Genomic DNA, 20,071 nt, shown 5'->3' on the forward strand with positions numbered 1-20,071 from the left:
CAGTGAAGGGTCCCGGGGAGAAGCAATGGCTGTGTTGTATATGTCTGTGTGTAGTGTGTGTTTTGTATGTATGTGTGTGAGCAGACACTTGTTAGTGTGCTCTCAGGCTTGGTGTAGTGATCATGCTCGGGCTGTGTGGGCAGGAGAGCCAGTGCTGGGCATCCCCTGTCTGAATGGGCAAGAACCAGGTCAGCTTGATGCTACATTTGTTTCACTTCAAGAGGCATCACCACACACGCGTGAGAAAACGGTAACGTGCAATAACATTTCAGTAGTGTGTGAAAGTGTTTGACAGCATGTTGTGTGTGAGTAGAGGAAACATGCTCGTGTGTGTGTGAAAGAGCATTTCCAGTTGTGTTTTTATGTGCAAGGAAATTCTAAATGATGTCCCTGACGGTGCATCATACCCTACTGTGCATATTCGTGCACTAAGTGCAATGGAAAAGCCTGACAATAGACGGAAATGCAGTTTTTAACGCGACATGTAAAGGCGGCTTTTCTTGTGAGAAAATACTATTCTCATCTCTTGTCATTACTTTTGGCCTCACCAGGAAACAAGTACAAAAAATGCGGACTTGCAATTGACCAGTGTTGATTTATCAAAATACACTGGTCCATTGTGTTGCAATGAATTCTACATACCGTCCGCCCGTGTTCGAAGATCCGACATGGTTCTCTGGACGGGCGGCATCTCCTCACGCAGAGCCGGCCGACGGCACCTGTCAAGCGGGCGCCGCTGCACAGTCGGGCCGCCACTGGCAGCTTCTCCAAGAACGTCAGTAGTTTTTAAAAGAAAAGGGGATAAAGTACGGCCTCAAATCCCCTCCCACGCAGCGCCGTGGTTGCTAGCGTGGGCGTGGAGATCGGGAGCCTGCTTTTCCTGTGTTCGTGGTTCCCCGCGGCATCCCGGTAGTCACTACGCCCGGCCGGACCTCAACAAACCGCCGCGGTACAACCAGAGTGTGACTGACTGACTACCGTTAAGTGAGGCGGGGGTGAGGCGTAGTGTTGGCTCGTGAGTGAACGACTCGTTCAAAAGAACGAATCGTTTTAGTGAACGAGAGTGAACGAATCACTTTAGGAGTGATTCGTTCTTTTTTCAGTTCATATAACTTCAACTACTAGTAGGTGTCAGTAATGCCCATTGAAGCTGGTGCCACCTCGACTGCAGTTTCACATTAGATTGCTGGTTTGAGATGTACGTTTATAGACGTCTAAATTATGTCTATATGTAGACCTAAAATAGACGTCTAAATTAGGTTATTTTATAGACGTCTATATTAGGTTATTTTATAGACCCATCAACTAGAACCCAACAAATACAAAACTAAAACATCAATGTCGCCATAACGTGTGTCACTCACTCGTGAATCTTCACGAACGACTAATCACTAGCCACCGATAGATGGAGGGACTTTACGAGTCCGTGACGTTTCGTTGAACGATTCGTTTGAACGAATCTTTTGAGTGAATTAGTTCTAAAGATTCAGTTCACTTAAAAGAAGTGGAATGCACATCACTAGTGAGGCGGAGGGAGGCGGCGGCGTCTCGCTCGTCGGACACAACCACTCTCAGCCGCAATGGGGGTGAAATGTGATAACAGGCTGCAAAGAGGTTGCTTTTTCAGTCGGCAAAAAAGTTGATTCAATTTAATCCAAATTATTAGTCGCAAATACCAAGGATTGGTATGTTTAAAGTGGTGGTTGGTCTGGAGCGACCCCCTCCGGCGATTTCTTTTGTGCACAGGTTAAAATGAACTGGTACAGAGGTTAATCAACAAACAACACGACGCTGGAGGTGACCGTGATTTAAGTAAAGTATTTATCATGTAAAAATTTCCTTTTATAAAGGAGCTGTTGACATGTTAAATCAAATTTATGAGTGCACAGCAGTTACACATAAATCATTTTTCCACCTTGAAGTATTTAAAAAAGCAAATAATTAGCTCCAGCCTCACCCCAAAATGGTTTAAGTAAAATAGCAATCTTTAATATTTACCTATTTAAAACATAGAGAACTAATATCACAGTTTTCTTTCTGATTAATTTATTGGTCCCCAGGGGTAGTATGAAGTCACAAACAGAGAAGACTTTTACAACTACTGTGACTAATAAAACAGTGGTCATTTTAGTCATTTTCACAGAGAATAAAGAAAATGTACCCCTGTGAGTATTGTTATAGTGTCTGTCTGTGTTCAAACACACCTCAGTTAAAAGGATATAAAATGCAACTACCAATACATTTTACATTTTCTCATGGATTTATTGCATCAAACGTTTTCGCTCAACCTCATCAAGCCATTCCTAAATTATTAGAGCATCACGTTTCTTATTTTCATAACTGTTTTCTTATCTCTGTGTCACATTAAGTAACTTTTTCTCATTTGTCTTTAACACTTTACAAAAACATGTTTCTCTCCATATATTTTTTGTCTTCATTTGCTCAATTGCATTTTTCTCATTAACATAATGCCTATTAGGGCAAGTTTTACCATGTCTTCATCAAACCACAAAGATGTCTCTATTTTCTCTCCTGACCTCATTCAACTCACACGTTTTATTAGACCCATCCATCCATTTTCAACATAGCTTATCCCTCTCGCACCACAGGTCTGTTTCTCTCATGTCCTCAAGTCTCTCATCATGGACATATAAACAGTACAGTACAGTCCAAGAAAATCAAGCAAGCTCAGCATAGAGTTCCATTGTGAAAAGTATTTATGCTGTATGTACAGTGCAGACTACAGTTTACATGCAAATCACGCGGAGCTGAGCCTTGGTGCAGCAGTAGCACCACTGCAGTCGCTTGTGAGGACTGCAACATTTATACCCACATTCAGTTGTCTCAAGAGCACACTCTACACGCGGGCCTTTTACTCATGCCTAAGGTGTATAGTATAGTCATGGTATATTGCTTTCTTACGTACATGAATTTGCATAATGATGGACTTAAGTGTGACTATTTATACTCACAATGCCTTGCTAAATAATGCATGGGCAGCATATTGAGTGAACATGTCGATGAAGAAGCATTGTTTTTAAACACAGCAAGCTGTGAGTGTATGTTAAAATAGGACGAAGAGTCTCCATATCCAAAGACAAGGAGAAGATCTCCACAATATCTCCTCCTCCTCATTTCCAAAGATTGCCTGTGTTTTCCCCCCACGCCGCCTAATTCAACATCAGCTCGCCACCACAGGGATTTGGATCTGTGGTTCCCGTGGTTGCTAGGCAACAGTGACAAGAGGCCTGCCTCCTCGATGTTGTGCAACGCGTGTGTGTGTGCGTGTGTGTGTCTGTCTGTCTGTGTGTGTGTGAACGCAATGGCTTTTATGTTTTATAGCACACGTGATGATACAGATGACGAATTTAAAAAGGCGTTGGCGTTTCTACTCCTATTACACAGTGGATATAAAAATCCACACATTATGCGAATTTAAAAAAAAGAAAGCGAGACTAGGATAAATTAGTTCAAAAACTTTTCCCACCATTAGTGTGACCTATAGCGTGTAGAACACAATTGAAATGTTAAATGGGTGTCAGCACACCTGCCACCATTGAGATTGGCTCTGATGAACAAGAAACAAAGTTAAGATTTTCTAGTAGGCTTTTTTTGTACACTTTTGGAGTCACTTATAGCACAAGCCATGGTCTGGTCTTGAGAGAGTGCTATACGTAATTAATAAAAATCCACAGCTACCCAAACTGTGTGTGTGTGTGTGTGTTGCTTAAGCCTTGTCAAACAGATGAAAATCCACTGCTTGCACATTTGCATTTTTTTCCAGGGTGGAAGTCACTCTTGGAATCCCTCCATGCATATCAGGATTCTTGGTGCAACATAAAAATAGGGGGGGAAGCATTTTCAGAGATATCTATTTTCACCAATTAACACACGCAGTCGAGATACAACTTTTCCAACTATTAATCCATCCATCCATTATCTGTACCGCTTGTCCCCACGCGGGTCGGGAGCGTGCTGGAGCCTATCCCAGCAGTCATTGGGCAGTAGGCAAGTTGTGGTTACTTTACGAAAAGGTACATTATGCCTCTTTTTATACTTTTGTGGAAATTCAACATAGTGTTGGTAAAAACTATGCAAAAGGAAGCATCATTCTGGCCCAGGGCCCAAAACGCTGCTGGAAAAGATAAGTCCTTGTGACACAAAGCTGTTTTGAGTTGCACTCTGCCCTCTTGTGGCTTACATATCAGCTCTTCAGACTGACCGACTGACCTCAAAAAGCCTTCTGGCAACAAAGTTGAGTCCTAATGAAAACACGTGACACAAATAAGAATACGTGGTTGGGAATTACTCAAATACATAAATCACTTGTCTAAAATTAGGCAGTGGATCTATGTGCAACCTCCCAGCCAATCAACAAAGAACAATCATTTTAATGATGGAAAAAAAATTAATACTTTTTGGATTGTCAGCCAAAATCAACATTATTATCTTTTTACACACATACTATTTGACACAGCTCTTTTGGGGGGTTCACATTAGATCTTGGAAGTAGACAATTAAGCTGAAAGTATACAGAGTTCTCTGAGAGAAAAACTGAGGCACAATGTCTGCTCGACTGGTAGAATTGTGTTCGACTGTGTTTGGTGTGACAATGAAGAGGTTCTCCCGACAGTAGAGAGAAGATAATGGACGAAAGCACTTCATCGTGATATCAAAAGTACTTAAAATAAAAATTACATGGGAAGAATTGCTGATCCGAACAACCAATGATTTATAAAGGAAAATAATGAAAATGATCAGGGGTGCCCAAACCTTTGCATACAGGAGAGTTGTGTTTTTGTTTCATTCTTGCAAGCAAACATACAGACTTCAGAATACAACATTGTCTGACCGACTGGGAAAAGGCAGCCCTACAAAGATAACCTTGGGCACCGAGCCTATTCCAGCTTAACCAACACAAAGACTTTATTATCCGATCTCATGTAGCTGCCTGCTGTGCTATATTTCCATTACGATTGCAATAAGTACAACATCCTGTTCTATGCTCGTCATCATATATTTTCACCCGCTTGTGGTGACATCACACAGTCACCACAAATCACATTTTTTTTTGTTCTCCTTATGATTTGTCCCTGGAGGCAGGTGGAGTCAGAGTCAAGGATGTGAAGTGGTTTGATTAAAGCGCACCATGACGGCCCATTAAAAGTCGTGTGCCAAAGCTTGGGTAAAAACTTTGTAAAGCCAGATGCATAATGCACACACCGCGATCACCTTACCTCAGCGGCCGGGTTGCCGTGGCAACAACACATGCATAATTGAATGGCAGCTGAGCGCGACTAGAAGGCGGCTTAGGCCGGCGGCCCTTTTTTAGATCGGATTAATCGCCGCTGGTAAATCCATGGCAAACTCAACTGGAAGCGAGAAGGAAGGAGCCGTCTTGCTAAATTGTGCACCGTGATGTAAACTGGAGCGAGCATAGGGTTGCTCAAAAATGGACGGGACGGCGGCGGAGGGTCAGGCCAAGACCCAGAAGCGGGTGAGGTTCCGGGTGGCTTCGGGGAGCAGCGGTCGGGTGCTGAAAGAGATATACAAAGACGAGGGGGCCTGCGACTCGCTCGACTCGGACTGCACCAGCAGCTCGGTGGCCAGTGGGGATGGACCGCCTTACGGAGGATGGTATCTGGGGTCTGAGCTGGATGACAGCGAGAGCGAACCTGACGAGCTGCTGGTGTACGCCGCTGGGGCCGCCAAGGACCAGAGGTTCACCCCCAAAAGGGTCAACATCCTCAGCAAGAACGGCACTGTGAGGGGGGTCAAGCACAAAGTGAGCGCGGGTCAGACGCTCTTTGAAAACCTTCCCCATTGCAACAGTGTAAGTGCTGCTTATTATCACCGTGCAGGGGGAAGATTATGTCAGAGTAGGAGTACCGGGTCAACAAAAACCACTTTGATCATTTTTCTGGAAAAAATAAAAATGCAAGTTCAAGTTTAGCATAAGGTATTGGCACTACTCTGATGCAGATTTGAAGACTTTCCATAGACCTTTTTGATATAAAACTTAAAAAAGAAACACATAATATTAAAATTAAGGCAACACACCCAAGAAAAAAATGCTACGTGAAATCGTTTTGTGGCTTCTTAACTTGTAAATCATTGCTATTGATTGGGAAGTGGCATCCCATTTTATCGACCTTATCCCTTCTAGAAGTTAGCGAATCAACGTTGATGTGAGAGGTTATCAATGGCAAGAAATTGTACCACGTTAGATTAGTTTTTCTAATGACCAGTATAGACTTTAGAATTAAAATCTTTTGTCATTTGGCAATCCTGAATATTATTTGCTGTTGTTGTTGTTTTCTAACTTTAGAATTCAATATATTCTTAAGAAAATATAAGGTTCACTCCACTGTGTGTGCTTGTGTGTGTGTGCGTGTGTGTTATTGTGTGTGTTCTTATTTTAAGCTAAACTTGTCAATGACATTCCTAGTCAAGAAAGCCTACTAGAACATCTGAACTTTATTTGGCAATGGTCGAAGCATTGGCGCAAAGTTTGTGGTTACTCACATTGAACATCATTTTGAATCTAATTGGCTAATTCTGAACGTAGCAACACACCCAGTGATGAGGGTGTGTGGATTTGTATCAGAGGGTAATTTTTACTCGCCCTCTTTAAAAATATTTTGTTCAATTGAGGTCAAATTGATGGAGGGAACATTTTTGAAATGATTTATCTCAGTCTGGTTTTAATATCTCAGAAACCTGAAATTTGAACAGGGGTGGCCTCTATATCCCCTGGAGACGTGTTAACCACTAGGCCAACCGTGCGATACATGTTCATATTGGATCCATAAAAAGTATTGCAGCTCTTTACTAAAACAAAGATAATCTCAGTGAAAGGTGCTCTTTGTGCGCTGCCCCGCTACAACAGAAAACAAAGTGCTGAGAATTCATTAACCTGATTAGTTTTTTGGGACACACTTACCGGAATGCATTAATCTTTAATTCCACACTGACCTTATCCTCCTGTTGTGGCCTTTCATGCTTTTCAGACAAGCAGCTACACTGCACAACAAACTTTCTAACAATGATGAAATATGAAGTGTGATCAGAGTACCTCTAGTGGTATGCAAAAAAAAATCACTGAATAAAATGATCAAACTGTGTATCATGTTCCAATGGCTTACATTTTCTTTTTTTTTGTTGTTCAGCTGTATTTAACTTTTAAGTGCAAAGGACTGTATTTGCATTTAATCTTTGAGAAGTGTTTATTAAAAAAAGATGTATTCAATTTAGAGCTGACATGTTTATATATAGGTGCTCACTCAATTGTCCCTTTAATCTTGTTCTCAGGTGGAGTCATTGCTGGAATTTGGTCGGATTGTGATCTACACCACCAGTTTTCGTGTGGTGAGAACCACTTTTGAACGCTGTGAGCTGGTGCGCAAGATCTTCCAGAACCACAGGCTCAAGTTTGTGGAGAGGAACATTGCTCTGGACAGCGACTACGGCAAGAAGCTTGAAGAGCGCTGCAAGCGGGTGGGAGAGCTTCCGTCGCTGCCCGTCGTCTTTGTGGACGGACACTACCTCGGGGTCAGTTTTTTACCTTCCTGGTTGAAGTACCATTATTAGAGTCTTGAAAAACACTTCAATCCACCCTAGCGGAGTGCTGTGGTTTATAGTTTTATAGTTTTAATATATATTACATATATTTTCTCTTTTAAAAAGAATTATACATATTGTTATGATTGTATTGTTAAATGTTTTGCTGACCTCCCACCACTACTCATTTCTGATCCAATTATTCATACAAATAATGTTTCAGGGTGCTGAGAAGATACTAAGCATGAATGAATCAGGAGAACTGCAAGATCTTCTGACAAAAATTGAGGTTAGTTATTAAATCTGATTGTAGGATACAAGACCCCCCCCCCCCACACACACACACACACGTCATCATTAAACTGGAGAAGTGTAAAAGATTTGCAGTCAATAAGTGACCATCATAATGGATGGCCTGTTATTGATTTGGGTTCCAACACATTAACTCCTCCACTGCAATGCAGAACATGTACAGTACATTATGGTAGTACTTTAGGGTGCCTTGCTGCGGTGTGGAAAAGCCTTTTGACAATCCAGTAGAAAATGATTTTATTCATTATGATATATGATTATTATATTCCAGTTAGCAGAGGTTTCACTCAGATATATTTTCACGGCTCAACACAGTTATGTGTGGGCGTAAGAAACATTTAAGACGAAGTAGCATCCATTTTCCATGTCATAGCGGTAGTATTTGATTACCGTAATTTTTGGACTATAAGTCGCACCGGAGTATAAATCGCACCAGCCATAAAATGGCCAAAAAAGTGAAAAAAAAAACATATATATGTATATAAGTCGCTCCTGAGTATAAGTCGCCCCCCCCACCCAAACTATGAAAAAAGAAAACGCGACAGTAGTCCGAAAATTACGGTAGCTTTGTTTACATGGAAAAAAGCATTCTTCAATCCGATCAGAGTTTGGATTAAAACTATGATCCGATACACTGTTTTCATGGACACTGAAAATAATTGATTGATTAGGGCTTCACACGGAACAAATCATTCTGACATGCACAGTGACAAAATATACCTGAAATAGTCGAAGAAGCCGTAGCAATTTCCAAGTCAACAAATCGTCTCTCCGTCCACTTCTACTTTAAACACTAGCATTATTTTTGCGTAATTTTCTCGTTTGTGCTGTTACATCGAGTAAACACTTCCTAACGAAGCTACATTATTTTGCGTAATTTTCTTATTTTTGCTGTTACGTCAATTAAACACTTTAACGAAGCTTCTTTCGATCGCTCTGCTTCTACCAGTTTTCGGGAATAACAGAAACACGAATACTAACGTCACAGACATGCACGGCGACATTCCGTAGCGTTTTCATATGATCGGACTACCGATCGACATTAACCACCCCTCTAATTTGAAAGTTCCAAATGCGGTGTGAACATAACGTATTTTTGCGGGTTCATGTGAACGCAGCTGCTGACAGTTGAGGGCGGCAACGTTCCAGCACATTTAACTTCCACGCCCACAGCATTCAAGAGCGGAGAGAAGAGCTTGAAATTTTGTTTGAGATATTGTTTGTCCCTAATAAACTGCACTTGTACTTACATCTCTCCTCCCAGAGGGTGCAGCACCCCGAGACGTGCCAGAGTTGCGGGGGCTTTGCTTTTGTCCCGTGCCCAACGTGCCATGGCAGCAAGATGTCTGTGTTCCGTAACTGCTTCACGGACTCCTTCAAAGCCCTCAAGTGCACTTCCTGTAACGAGAATGGACTGCGGCCTTGCGGGAGCTGCAGCCAGTGAGAGAATCACCATGTGAAGTGCCTGAACACATCTCTTCTCTTCTGAGGACCCCCCACCCAAAAAAAATGACTCTCCTACTCTATTGCCATTGTGAACATATTTTTGTAATCCATTTGGTCAATATGCAATTTACATTAAAGAAACAAGAAAATGCCATTATTCATTTATTGTAGAATTCACAGCATATTAACAAAGCGAGTAAATGTCCTGTGAAGGCCTTTCTCACAGCATGCACAGATTCAACCAAGTACCAATCAAACACCATCAGCGCAAAGGAAAATTTTTTCTCTCTCTGGACATAAAGAAAAGGAGACACATTAGTGGATGTTTGTCTCACAGCATTCACGCAACAATTACTTTTGGGAAAAGCTGTTTCTCAGCATGCACAACATAAGAAAAATAACCCCCAGTATTTGTTCCTCTCGGAACGCTAGGAAAAAAAAATCAAAGCGAAATTGTGAACCACAATATAGTGTGAATAAATGCTCGTCTCTCAGCATTCAGACGATTACACTTTTGGAATGGGTGTTTCTTGGAATTCAGAGCATATAAAAAATATTTGACTTTTTTCTCTCTAAACCTAAAGAGGAGGAAATGAAAAAAAAAAAAACCCACGTTTTTAAATCACATATGAACGATTGTCTTTTAGCGTTAACGGCATATGATTTTTCCTTTCCAAACTTAAAAAAAATAAACAAAAAAATAAAGGCTTTAAATATTTTGGATGTCTCAGCATTCACACCATGTGGAAAAATGTTTTTTTCTCTTAAATGAGAAAACTAATATTTTGAACCACACTAGCACATGCGGATGCTTGTCTCTAAGCATTCTTAGAGTATATTTTTCTTTAACCCTAAATGACACTGAAGACGATATTTGTCCCTCAACATGCACAGAAAAAAAATCTGCACACGAGTGTTGTTAGCCCATTGTGTACTTTCAGCCACTGAGGGGAAAAAAATGTACACTAAAAACAAAGATGCTCAATATATTTTCGCTCTCAGCATACTAACATGAGGGTTCGCAAGGTTTGCATAAGTGGGTCATACTCCAGTTGTTTATCAGGAGGAAAAAAAAAAACGTCTTTGTTTGCTCTTCTTGGGGGAGAAAACAGAGATGATGTCATTGATGGATGTCCATCTCTCTATGCTGTCATAGCCCTGTACAATGCTGCTTGAACATGAGCACACAAGGCAGCACCGTAAAGAGGCTAAAAGCGTAGAGCATGCGAGGATGAGGAGAAAGAGGTCCGCCATTGACGCTGTTGTTGTCCTCTGAAGAGACTAGCCTCGATGAAAAAAAAAAAAAAAAATGTTCCCTGCATGGTGAAGACAGAGGAGGAGGGTTTGGCGCGCAAGGTGATGGATGATCGGAGGTGGGATGGGTGGATGGCAGAGCACCGAGACTGCGCACCCATCAAATGCAGAGAAACGCATTCAATGATTGTCAGTGATGTCAAAATGGAGCCGTCATGGCGCATTTACGCACGCGTTCTGCTCTAAAAAAAAAATCCAGTTGGTCCCACGATGGAAAGCGTGTACATCGCCACAATTGACAGAGACGCGCGCACACGATAATGGTTTCGAGGTCCAGCGACTGTGGTTACCGTCATGTTACGGGATGGTGGCTCGTAATGCGCAGACGGCTTGGAAGTGTGTGTGTTTTTTTAATGACGTCAACGCCCCCTTCCCCCTCGAGCTACGCAAGTCCTGCTCTTCGAAGTACATGGGTGCCATCTGGAGGTTTAGAATGGCAAGCCACGTCTAGCCGAGTAGACGTAATATTTGAAACAGCTCACAGCATAGCGTTTACGCCACTGCTAACTATGGTACTACTGCAATAATGAACATTCTGTTAAAACTATTCTCTCTCAATGAGTGATATTTGATTAGGAAGTGAAAATAAATGGTATCCACGGCACCAACAGAAATCAAAATAGTTTAATAAATTATTTTTTGCAAATTTGTTCCAACTCCAGCATCAGTGCAGCAAATGCTTCCCACCTCCTCACACACACTCTCACAAGTCAAATATTACATTATGCATCCTCCTCACTAACCTACATGAAATGACTGTGGCCGCAACTGCTGGGCAGAACACTCAGTGGAAACGGGGCAAATCAATTTTCGTACAAGTTTTGCCAAAAGCGGAAATTCTGTGTTTTGCGAGTAGAGTTAAAAAATAAATGAAATAAAATGTTATTACCCCGTTGGATTGGAAATACCCAAACTGGTATATATACTGTTGTTCTGTCTTTATATTACTAATTATAAAGTCATGTGTTTTGATTAGTTTTGCAGGTCACTCTATTCAAAGGTTACTATTTATGCCTGGACACTTATTATATGCGTGATTTGCAATAAATCGTATTCAATCTTCATCAAGCCTGTCCAGAGTTAATAGTTGGGGAACATGATATCATGTTGTGACGTCATTAGGGAGGAGATATCAATGAACACAGTCATACCTGTGCTGTGCTGAAATGAGAGGAGAGCTTCTTTCATAAAATATGATTGTTTTGAACTGTTTGGTACTGTTAACTGTTCAAGTGTCTTTGCACGGAAGCCTGTGAGGAGGCAGAGCTTTTCTATAAGGAATGGGAGGTGGACGGCAGAGGCAGGAGTGCTCGTCCTTTTTCCTCTTCTTCATCTTGCAGGTCCTTAAGCATCATGTTAGTGTTGTTATAAGATCTCCAGGTCTACATGACGGACGTCTGGATTACGTTGCTGAGGAAGAAGCAGAATTTACAACTCGGTGATTGTTGGCCCAATCCGGCCCGCGGAAACATTCAATCTGGCCTGTGATAAGATTCCAAAATTATGAAGATTGAAGAGAAAATATCATGAGGTCCACACTAAAGCATCTGAAAACAGGAACAACGGAGACTATAAAGGTAAAAATGCATGAAAAATGAAAACAAAATATAAAAGCATCAAATAATAATGTTAAGCCAACATACATTTTTTTATTTGAGGGTTCAGCCCCCAAGGTAACTGTCTGGCAAAATTCTGGCCCTCTGACAAATATAGTTGGTGACCTCTGGTATAACTCAGCATTTTCTAAAACTTTACTGTTCAAAAGGCCAGTGTGTATGTTGTTTTCCTATTTCAATGTTCATTCGTTTAAAAAAAACAATACATTATAGTAATGAAAAAAAAACCACATCTTTTTTAATTTTACTTAAACGAAGGAAGGTCTAGTTATCGCTCAGTAAATAAATTAGATGGATCGCACTTCACTAGGACCCTGACATGTCTCACGCCATCTTTCTGCAACAGATACCCGAAGGAGACAATCACCCAAACACCAATTTACTGGATAAGTAACTGAAGCATGTGTATAATAGATCAATGCACGTAATTCAGCTCTTGAGGGAATACTGCAAGTCATTTTTTAGGGCATTTTGCTTGCACCTTTGCTGAAGAAATTGGTGGTAGCCTTGTGAAGTGCGGTTTCTCTCGATTGCACTGGATTGCGTATGCTTCAAAATGCACCTGCTTCAAATTTGCATTCTCTTAGTTCACCGTGAATGGCACTAAACTACACACTCTTATTTGTCACATGGCCAAGCTTAATTTACTCATACATCAAAGCGGTTCCAGCGGTTTAAGTCATTCCAGCACCACCAAAAAATCTCAGCTATGATCTTCAGAAGGCATGAAGCTTCACTTACCTTGAGTTCTTTCTCTAAGCGATCCACCTCAGCGCCCAGGGTGTCGATAATATTCTCACCGTGTTTCAGCATGAAGCTCTCAAGATCCTCCGGCGTCTTCACCTGTTGAATGTCCTGCAATGACACCCACACATTGATGATTGTTGAATCTCAGCTTATCAATTGTGTGAGTCCACCCATCGAGGAACATAATATGTGACAAGTCTTTGACTTACATTGAGGATTTGGTCGATGTCTTGCTTTTCCAGATAAGAGCGTGTCACCACTCGGCCATCAAAGTCAACTTCCGCCTTAAAGCGCACTTTGCTCAGTCCCATATCGGTGGCCTTTACGTCATGGATAGCCCTGTCAACAAACAAACAAACAAACAAACAAACAAACAAACAAACAAACAGTAAAGTGTCGGGACTGGAAAATGTCAAAAACCTTCTAAATTGGCAAGAGATGGAGTGACCAGCACAATAAACTATGATATCATCTGCATAAAAATTAAACTCATTCACACATTAGGGAACAGCAGTGGGACTAGGACAGAGCCCTGGGGAACTCCTTTACAAACAATGGGCCATGTACAGACTGAACGGATTAAGACAGGTAGTTGTAGTTAAACAAAATTATAATGTGCTCGGACAAACTAGTATAAGGGAGCTTCCATTTTATGGCAAGATGATCAACTGCATGAAAAGCCTTTGACGTAACATTAGCTAGTTTGTGGACGTACGACTCAGAGTGAGTAGCTGTAAACTCATAGGATTGCCGCTATTACATCTTAAAAACAGATACTTTTTCTTCACAATTGTTGGTTCTTTTGTGTTATCACAAGTGTTATTAAGTGTTCCCCCAGTGTTTGGAGACCGCTGCGCTAGATTTTGATACAAAATGAAACTTTCAGACTGACCTCACAGCCGGGTCATTCTCCAAGAACTCTGTGAGTTTCTGGACTTGCTCGGCCTGTATGGAGCGTCCAAGCAGTGCCTCTGTGTTGGTGTAGATGAGGAAGGCAGAAACTGTGCCCAGCAGCGTTCCCACTCCCAGCGAGCCCAAACTGTCATAGTAAGGATTACCTAGGGAAAACCCGAGACACGCCACAGGAATGTGTTGCACCGGGAATTAGAGGTCAAAGTTCAGACACAAGAGGATAAAGTAGTGCATCAGCAGCTGAGTGCCACGAGGCTGAAATATCAGAATAAATCAAATGTAATTGTTATATTATGATTAAACATATTGACAGGCACTCTAGGGTTCAAATAAGTATAGTTCAAATGAACTGTGTTATTGCGAGAATGAGTTTGCATTTACCAGTGAGCGACGTGAGTCCCATGCAGCTGGCAGCCATGATGACACCGAGCACTGCAGCGGTATCCTCAAGTAGCACCACGTTGGTGCTCGGATCTCGACTCTGCATTACTGTGCACAAAATATGCCTTTAGTTTTATTTAATTTTTTTGTCTATTTTCCCCTCACTGTAATTTTTTACCGTCACCGGTACAATTCAAATTCAAATTAGGATTATTACTATCATAGTCACATTAGGTCATATGTCAGTAGAAATGTCTACAAAAGATTGATAATCTTTACACTTCTAAACACTGTTCGAATAAAGCCCCATTCACCCCCCCCCCTCCCGATTTGACGATCTGAGGTTGAATCACTGAATCACTTTGCAGAAATAGAGTACTTGAATTGCAACGTACCATATTCATAAAAAGAGAGTCTGTGTTTTTGGGCGCTTCGCTTTATCTCATTGATGGCTACCAGCAGTGTGGCTGTTGAGAGGGGGGGGGGGGGGGGGGGACAACAACAAATAAGATAAAATAAAACAAAACATGGCGTAGAACATTGCAGTACAATGAACCACCGTATATTCGTTTGACATTCACAAATTTGCCTGTTAGCAGATGTTTTGGTGTTGTATTTTGGATGTTTTCATTGCACAAGATTTTGAGTTGCATTTCTATGTATGAAAGTGCGATATAAATAAAATGTGACTGATCAACATCCTCTTATTTACCAAAAACCTTGCTCATTCACAAGCTTAGCCGAAGGCTAAGGCAATAAATATATTAATTTGGCGTCATGTCCTGGTGTTGTGGTTGGGTTGATGGTGTTTTTTTGTCTGCGTTGGAGATGTCCTATTTTGCTAGCGGACATTGAAAGCACCTTGTGCTCAGTTAGTTTTTGCTCCTTTACAGACACATTTACTAATATAGGCCATATAGTCTGCTTTGCACTTACAATTTGTCTGTGTTGACTAATATTTATGATTATATTTAAATGGCTTTCATCGGCTATGTATACCGTTTGTGTTCAAGTGTGAGCACATTTTTGTTTTCCCAAGTGTGATGTCATGTCCGTTTGTGCGAGTGCTATTTAGGCTAATATGTTTTATTTGTGAGGTTTGACTATATGTGGGAGCGTCAGTTCCCACCCTATGCGAATAGCAGGGGTTTACAGTCATCTGGACATCCGTGACATACCTCCTTCAGACACCAGAGAACCCGCCAAAATGCAGTATGCCTGCCACAAAGGAAGCACAAAGCATTAGTTCCCCTTTTTGGGTAACTTGTATGAGAGGTAGGAAGTATGATTGGATACTAACCCATAATAAAGACTCTATAGGCTCCGGGTGCAGCAGTCCCATGATGCCATGGTACCAGGAAAGGCCAGCGCCCATCATGAAAATGCCCACGCCACTTATGAGGGAGGCGATGTAGCGCATGTTGTAGAAGCCGTACCTGACAGAGCAATCTTTTTACTTTGATGCCCTGTGACAACCTCTACTTCCTCTCATCATGACAGGTTTGTATAAAAATCTTACGGATGCCCGGCGTCGGGGTTCCGCACCGACTGGCTGATGCCCAGAGCCAGCAGGGCCTGATTGCAGGTGTCGGCTAGAGAGTGGATGGCTTCGGAGAACATGCTCGCTGAGCCTGTGTAGACCCACGCCAACAGCTTGAAAAAGAAGTTCAGCCCATTTCTGCAAAGAAAGCAAAGCAGTGGGTGAAAAATCAATCGCAAACAGAAGGAGGTAATCTCAATTAATTTAAAGTTTTATTCGCAAAAATTATATTTACAATTTAGAGTTTTCCTTTTTCTTCGACAAAATGCAAATTCCATTACTCAGATCAACTGTTTTATTGTTTTTAATGCTGAACCTCTGGCTTTCACCACAAAAGAAAGAAAATCCTCCAGACTACCCATGCATATCATAACCTATCATTTGCATTGACTGTTGGGGCAGAATTTTGATTAGAATGTAGTACAGAGGAACCTCAAAAGTGTTAAAAAAATAAATCCCAATTTAGAAGTTAAAATTTTTGTGTGAAATTGCATGAGACTTCAATTAAGCAAAGGACTAATAATAATTTCCTACAGTGAGCTTGTCCAGTGAGCCTTTTTTTTTTCCAGCCACTCTATTGAAGGAAACTTCTTGTGTTCATGTGACTGCACGTGTCCTCTAACGCAATCATCTTAATTGAGCGCACAACATAACCTCATATGAAACGCAATACTCGTGCTCTCTCTCTATTTTTTTTTCTCTTACACGCCACCGTATGAGCTATGAATGTTCTTAAAACAAAAACTACATTTTAATACATGCTCAGTAACAGCACACAAGATACCTGAGATTGCTAGGATGGGAAAAAAAAACAATCGTACTTCACTTACATGCAAATGGCAACCATGACCACTTTTCCTGGACCTTGTAGAAATGTTGCCCTCTTGCCTGATCGAGGCTTCAGGAAAAACAGAGCAGAAGTAAATTAACTTCATGATGTTATAATTTCCACATTAATTTAGACAAATAAAATGTCCAGTGAAAATAAACAGAGGTACCCTTGTGTTTCCCCAGAAGTCTTTGTATTCCTTCAACAGCTGCTGACTACGAAAGATATCTGGAGGTAAAAAAAGGAGTGAGGCAATGACTCAATGATTTAAGGAAGAGCATATTCAATTGACATGAATTTTGTGGTCTGGAGCACCACTCCAATATATTAATTAAAAGATGCGTGGCTTCTTTAATGTCGTAAATTTGTATTTTCTTGAAGTCTAAATACAGATCGAGCTTCGGGTGCACGTTACCGATCCCATGAGTAGAATTAATATAGCAGTAATATACATATATACGCATACATTAACAGAAAACACACACAATAAAAATTCCTCTAAACTGGTGAAATCTGAGAAAGTATAGTGTGAATTATGCGTACATTTCTAGCACTTAAAACTGTGAAAATGCACATGCGAGTAAAATCTTACTTTCTTCGTACTCTCTCTCCACTTCTTTCCGTAGGGTTCTCTCCCTGGCCAGAGCTTCTTGGCTTCCCCACACATCCAATGCTCTAAACAGGGCGTGAGAAAAATAAATGATTCAAGGAGAGAACTTTTTTTTATATTAACTTCACGTAACGTCAGGGAATCAACACTGACTTTGCCTCCACGTCTGAGCGCAGGAACACAGTGAAGGCCTCTGTGTCATCGTGGGGGCTGCGCCTTCGGATCTTGCGAAGGTGCTCCAGGTCACTGCGAGTCCACGAGACATGACGAAAAGGCAGAAACGCTCGTGTGAGATGACGGTGCTTCTCGTTATCAGCTAATGGCGGCGGCACGGTCACTCGTTAACTAAAAAGGAATGTGAGCTGTGGCACATGAAACATTACCTTGGTTTAAGACAGAACTCATTCATGGCTCGGACAGCCGTGATGAAGTTGTTCTGAGTATACTTTGCGCCATATTCCCGCTTCTTCAGGACGGCCCGAACTGAATGCAAAAAGAGAAGCATCGTCCAGGCAGGACAGGTTTCAATTTTCAAAAGTTTATTAACGTTAGCCGGAGGTGGTTGTCTATTAATGCTGAACGCTGATCCAAGTTGATATTTCCCAGCCTTGGAGACAGAGCATGGACTGCTTCTCTACTTAATGAATGTTTCCAAGCGCAACATATTAGAGCAGGGCTTCATAACAGTGTTGCAAGAAATCAATCAATTTCTTGAGTACAACAAATAAGCAAAAGGCTTTTGGATTCATTACTTTTCTGCACTGTTTTTTTTTTTTTTTTTACATTGAGCGGTGTATATGTCACTATTATGGTGATAACAATTGGTATTAATGCTATTAAACTGTTTTCAACAGTACACGGGTAGAATTGGAATGTTGAATGGAGAAATGAGAGTGATGATAGATTTCACTTTACCTTTCACTTGAATAGTCTCTGCTTTAGTGAGCCCCTTAACTGCAGTACCTATTAGAGCAACAAATACATAAAGTAAATGGTGCCTATACGGTCTTATCCCAACTTAAAAACATATTACAAAAGACATTGAAAATAAAAGAAAAGGATTCCAAAACCAATTGATGTTAATCAGATTAGTTCCATACATCAGTTGTTTTAATCACATTGCATTTGTACTCTTCTGATAGAATATGTGTCGTGGTTTATTTAAACGATATTGAATACAGAGACTCAGTAATACTACAGGTATAGGAGTAGAAGACAATACAAATTCTTATTGAACCACAGAACCAGCAATTATTTTGATGTGAAAATAATGAAAATTATGGGAATGTTGCTGCTGTGACAAGTGAATGGCCCTCATGATATTTATCAAGTTTCTATCAATATATTTATATATCCTAGGATGGCATGGTACATCAGTATATCAGTTACATTGAACCATTTTAAACTGTTTGTTTTTAAAGTGTGGGTATCTTTGAACTATATTCAACACTTTAATTGAACCACAATTCAGGTACAGGTTTATATTTTCTATATTTAACGTATCCTGTTTAGGAAACAAGCCTCTGCCTTCATTGAAATGAACGCTTGGGTCTACTAAGCTACTCTAATTTACTACTACTACTAAATCTACTACTACTAGTTTACCCTGATGGTGGAACTTGGTGCAAAACGTTCGAAAAGTTAACCGTTGATTTTCCAAAGATGAAAAGAGTGTCACCTGGAGTGTTTATGTTTGGTTTGGCAGCCACTTTTTCAGTGGCATCCGACAGAGATTTCGGAGGTCCATCTTTGCTGTTTCCAAAGGTGGAGTAGAAGTGGACCTTGGCTGCTCCCAGCGAGGCAACTCGGCAGTCCAGTGGTCTGAACCACGAGGGAAATGCGGCGCCGGTTTGCCAACCTGCCAGAACGATAAAACATAAAAAGCAAATCGATAAAAGTTCCAAGTAATCACGACAGGTTCTTCAACATGTGGGTCTGAGGGAAACCTTACCAAGGCACGGCTGGTGGAACCTCGATCTGTGCCTCCAGGAGATCCTGCAGAAGAACTGCCACGGTTTATGGGCCAGGGAGGGGAGCATCCTGGCAGACGACGCGGACCAACTGGCGAATGTCAGACCAAATCAAATATGCTTGTTAGCAGAAGATCCCGCTTGCAGACTTAAACTCATTCAAACAGATTAACTCCCGAGTCCTCTTGCCACTACAGACATGACACCCTCGAGAAACGGATCTAAATCGACCGCATACAAATGACCTTCATATTGATTTTTCGATACTTCACTCGATTACTGTACTGACGTTTTTGATCAGGTCACTGTCTTTACCGGTACTGCTGCTTAAGTCGGCGGCTAACGAGCTAGCATCTTTGACTAGCGGCAAGAGGAGAGACGTTTGGTAATTTAATCGACGCATAACATCTACGTGACCAAAGGGTCGCGTACAATAGGATAGGATGTTTGACAAAAGTCGTACCGCTCTACGGTGAGATTTGTTCGGCATAGTCTATGTCCATTTTCGCGAGCCTAAGCGCTACAAACAATGTACACGTGACCTGTGACGCTTAAGAACGTCACGTTAATCCTCTCGTGAGAACACGGCACTCGATTAGAGTAACGTGACATTACTTCTCGCGATATTTGCAAAACAACGGTGTCACCGGACGTTTATTAATGTATTTGCTTTTTCACATAGGAGTGATAGATCTACAATTAAAATGTTTTGAGACTGGAAAAAAAATAAAGATTATGGTTCAACTGGAGGCTGTAGATTCCCCACCCCTGGTTTGGGTATGACCAGTACTTCTGGTTTCTTTACCTTATGTAAACAAACACAATAGACCAAGG

At 41.2% G+C, this 20,071-nt stretch overlaps 3 protein-coding genes across 5 annotated transcripts in view; 1 reads left to right on the forward strand and 2 right to left on the reverse strand.

Moving 5' to 3' along the window:
- Positions 1–985, reverse strand: part of atp8a1 (ATPase phospholipid transporting 8A1) — a 76,898-nt gene extending 75,913 nt beyond the window's left edge. For all 3 annotated transcript variants that reach the window (XM_061278036.1, XM_061278049.1, XM_061278042.1), the window contains exon 1: positions 643–985. In XM_061278036.1, the coding sequence (XP_061134020.1) occupies positions 643–691 (49 nt within the window). In that variant the 5' untranslated portion in view covers positions 692–985. The remainder of the gene's footprint in view (positions 1–642) is intronic.
- Positions 986–5,452: 4,467 nt separating this feature from the next.
- grxcr1a (glutaredoxin and cysteine rich domain containing 1 a) lies at positions 5,453–9,316 on the forward strand. Its single transcript, XM_061289225.1, has 4 exons — positions 5,453–5,833; positions 7,312–7,551; positions 7,784–7,849; positions 9,137–9,316. The coding sequence occupies exons 1-4, from the start codon at positions 5,453–5,455 to the stop codon at positions 9,314–9,316; spliced, it is 867 nt and encodes a 288-aa protein (XP_061145209.1).
- Positions 9,317–11,242: 1,926 nt separating this feature from the next.
- slc30a9 (solute carrier family 30 member 9) lies at positions 11,243–19,832 on the reverse strand. Its single transcript, XM_061273239.1, has 18 exons — positions 19,701–19,832; positions 19,219–19,328; positions 18,946–19,125; positions 18,183–18,230; positions 17,651–17,750; positions 17,421–17,513; positions 17,250–17,332; positions 16,827–16,885; positions 16,659–16,726; positions 15,808–15,966; positions 15,589–15,724; positions 15,467–15,506; positions 14,684–14,755; positions 14,289–14,396; positions 13,888–14,053; positions 13,205–13,334; positions 12,990–13,103; positions 11,243–12,042 (listed from the first exon to the last, which is right to left on the reverse strand). The coding sequence occupies exons 2-18, from the start codon at positions 19,304–19,306 to the stop codon at positions 11,998–12,000; spliced, it is 1,689 nt and encodes a 562-aa protein (XP_061129223.1). The 5' UTR covers positions 19,307–19,328; positions 19,701–19,832; the 3' UTR covers positions 11,243–11,997.
- Positions 19,833–20,071: the final 239 nt, after the last annotated feature.

The sequence above is a fragment of the Syngnathus typhle genome, linkage group LG1 (genome assembly GCF_033458585.1).
Source record: "Syngnathus typhle isolate RoL2023-S1 ecotype Sweden linkage group LG1, RoL_Styp_1.0, whole genome shotgun sequence".
Classification (NCBI taxonomy): domain Eukaryota; kingdom Metazoa; phylum Chordata; class Actinopteri; order Syngnathiformes; family Syngnathidae; genus Syngnathus; species Syngnathus typhle.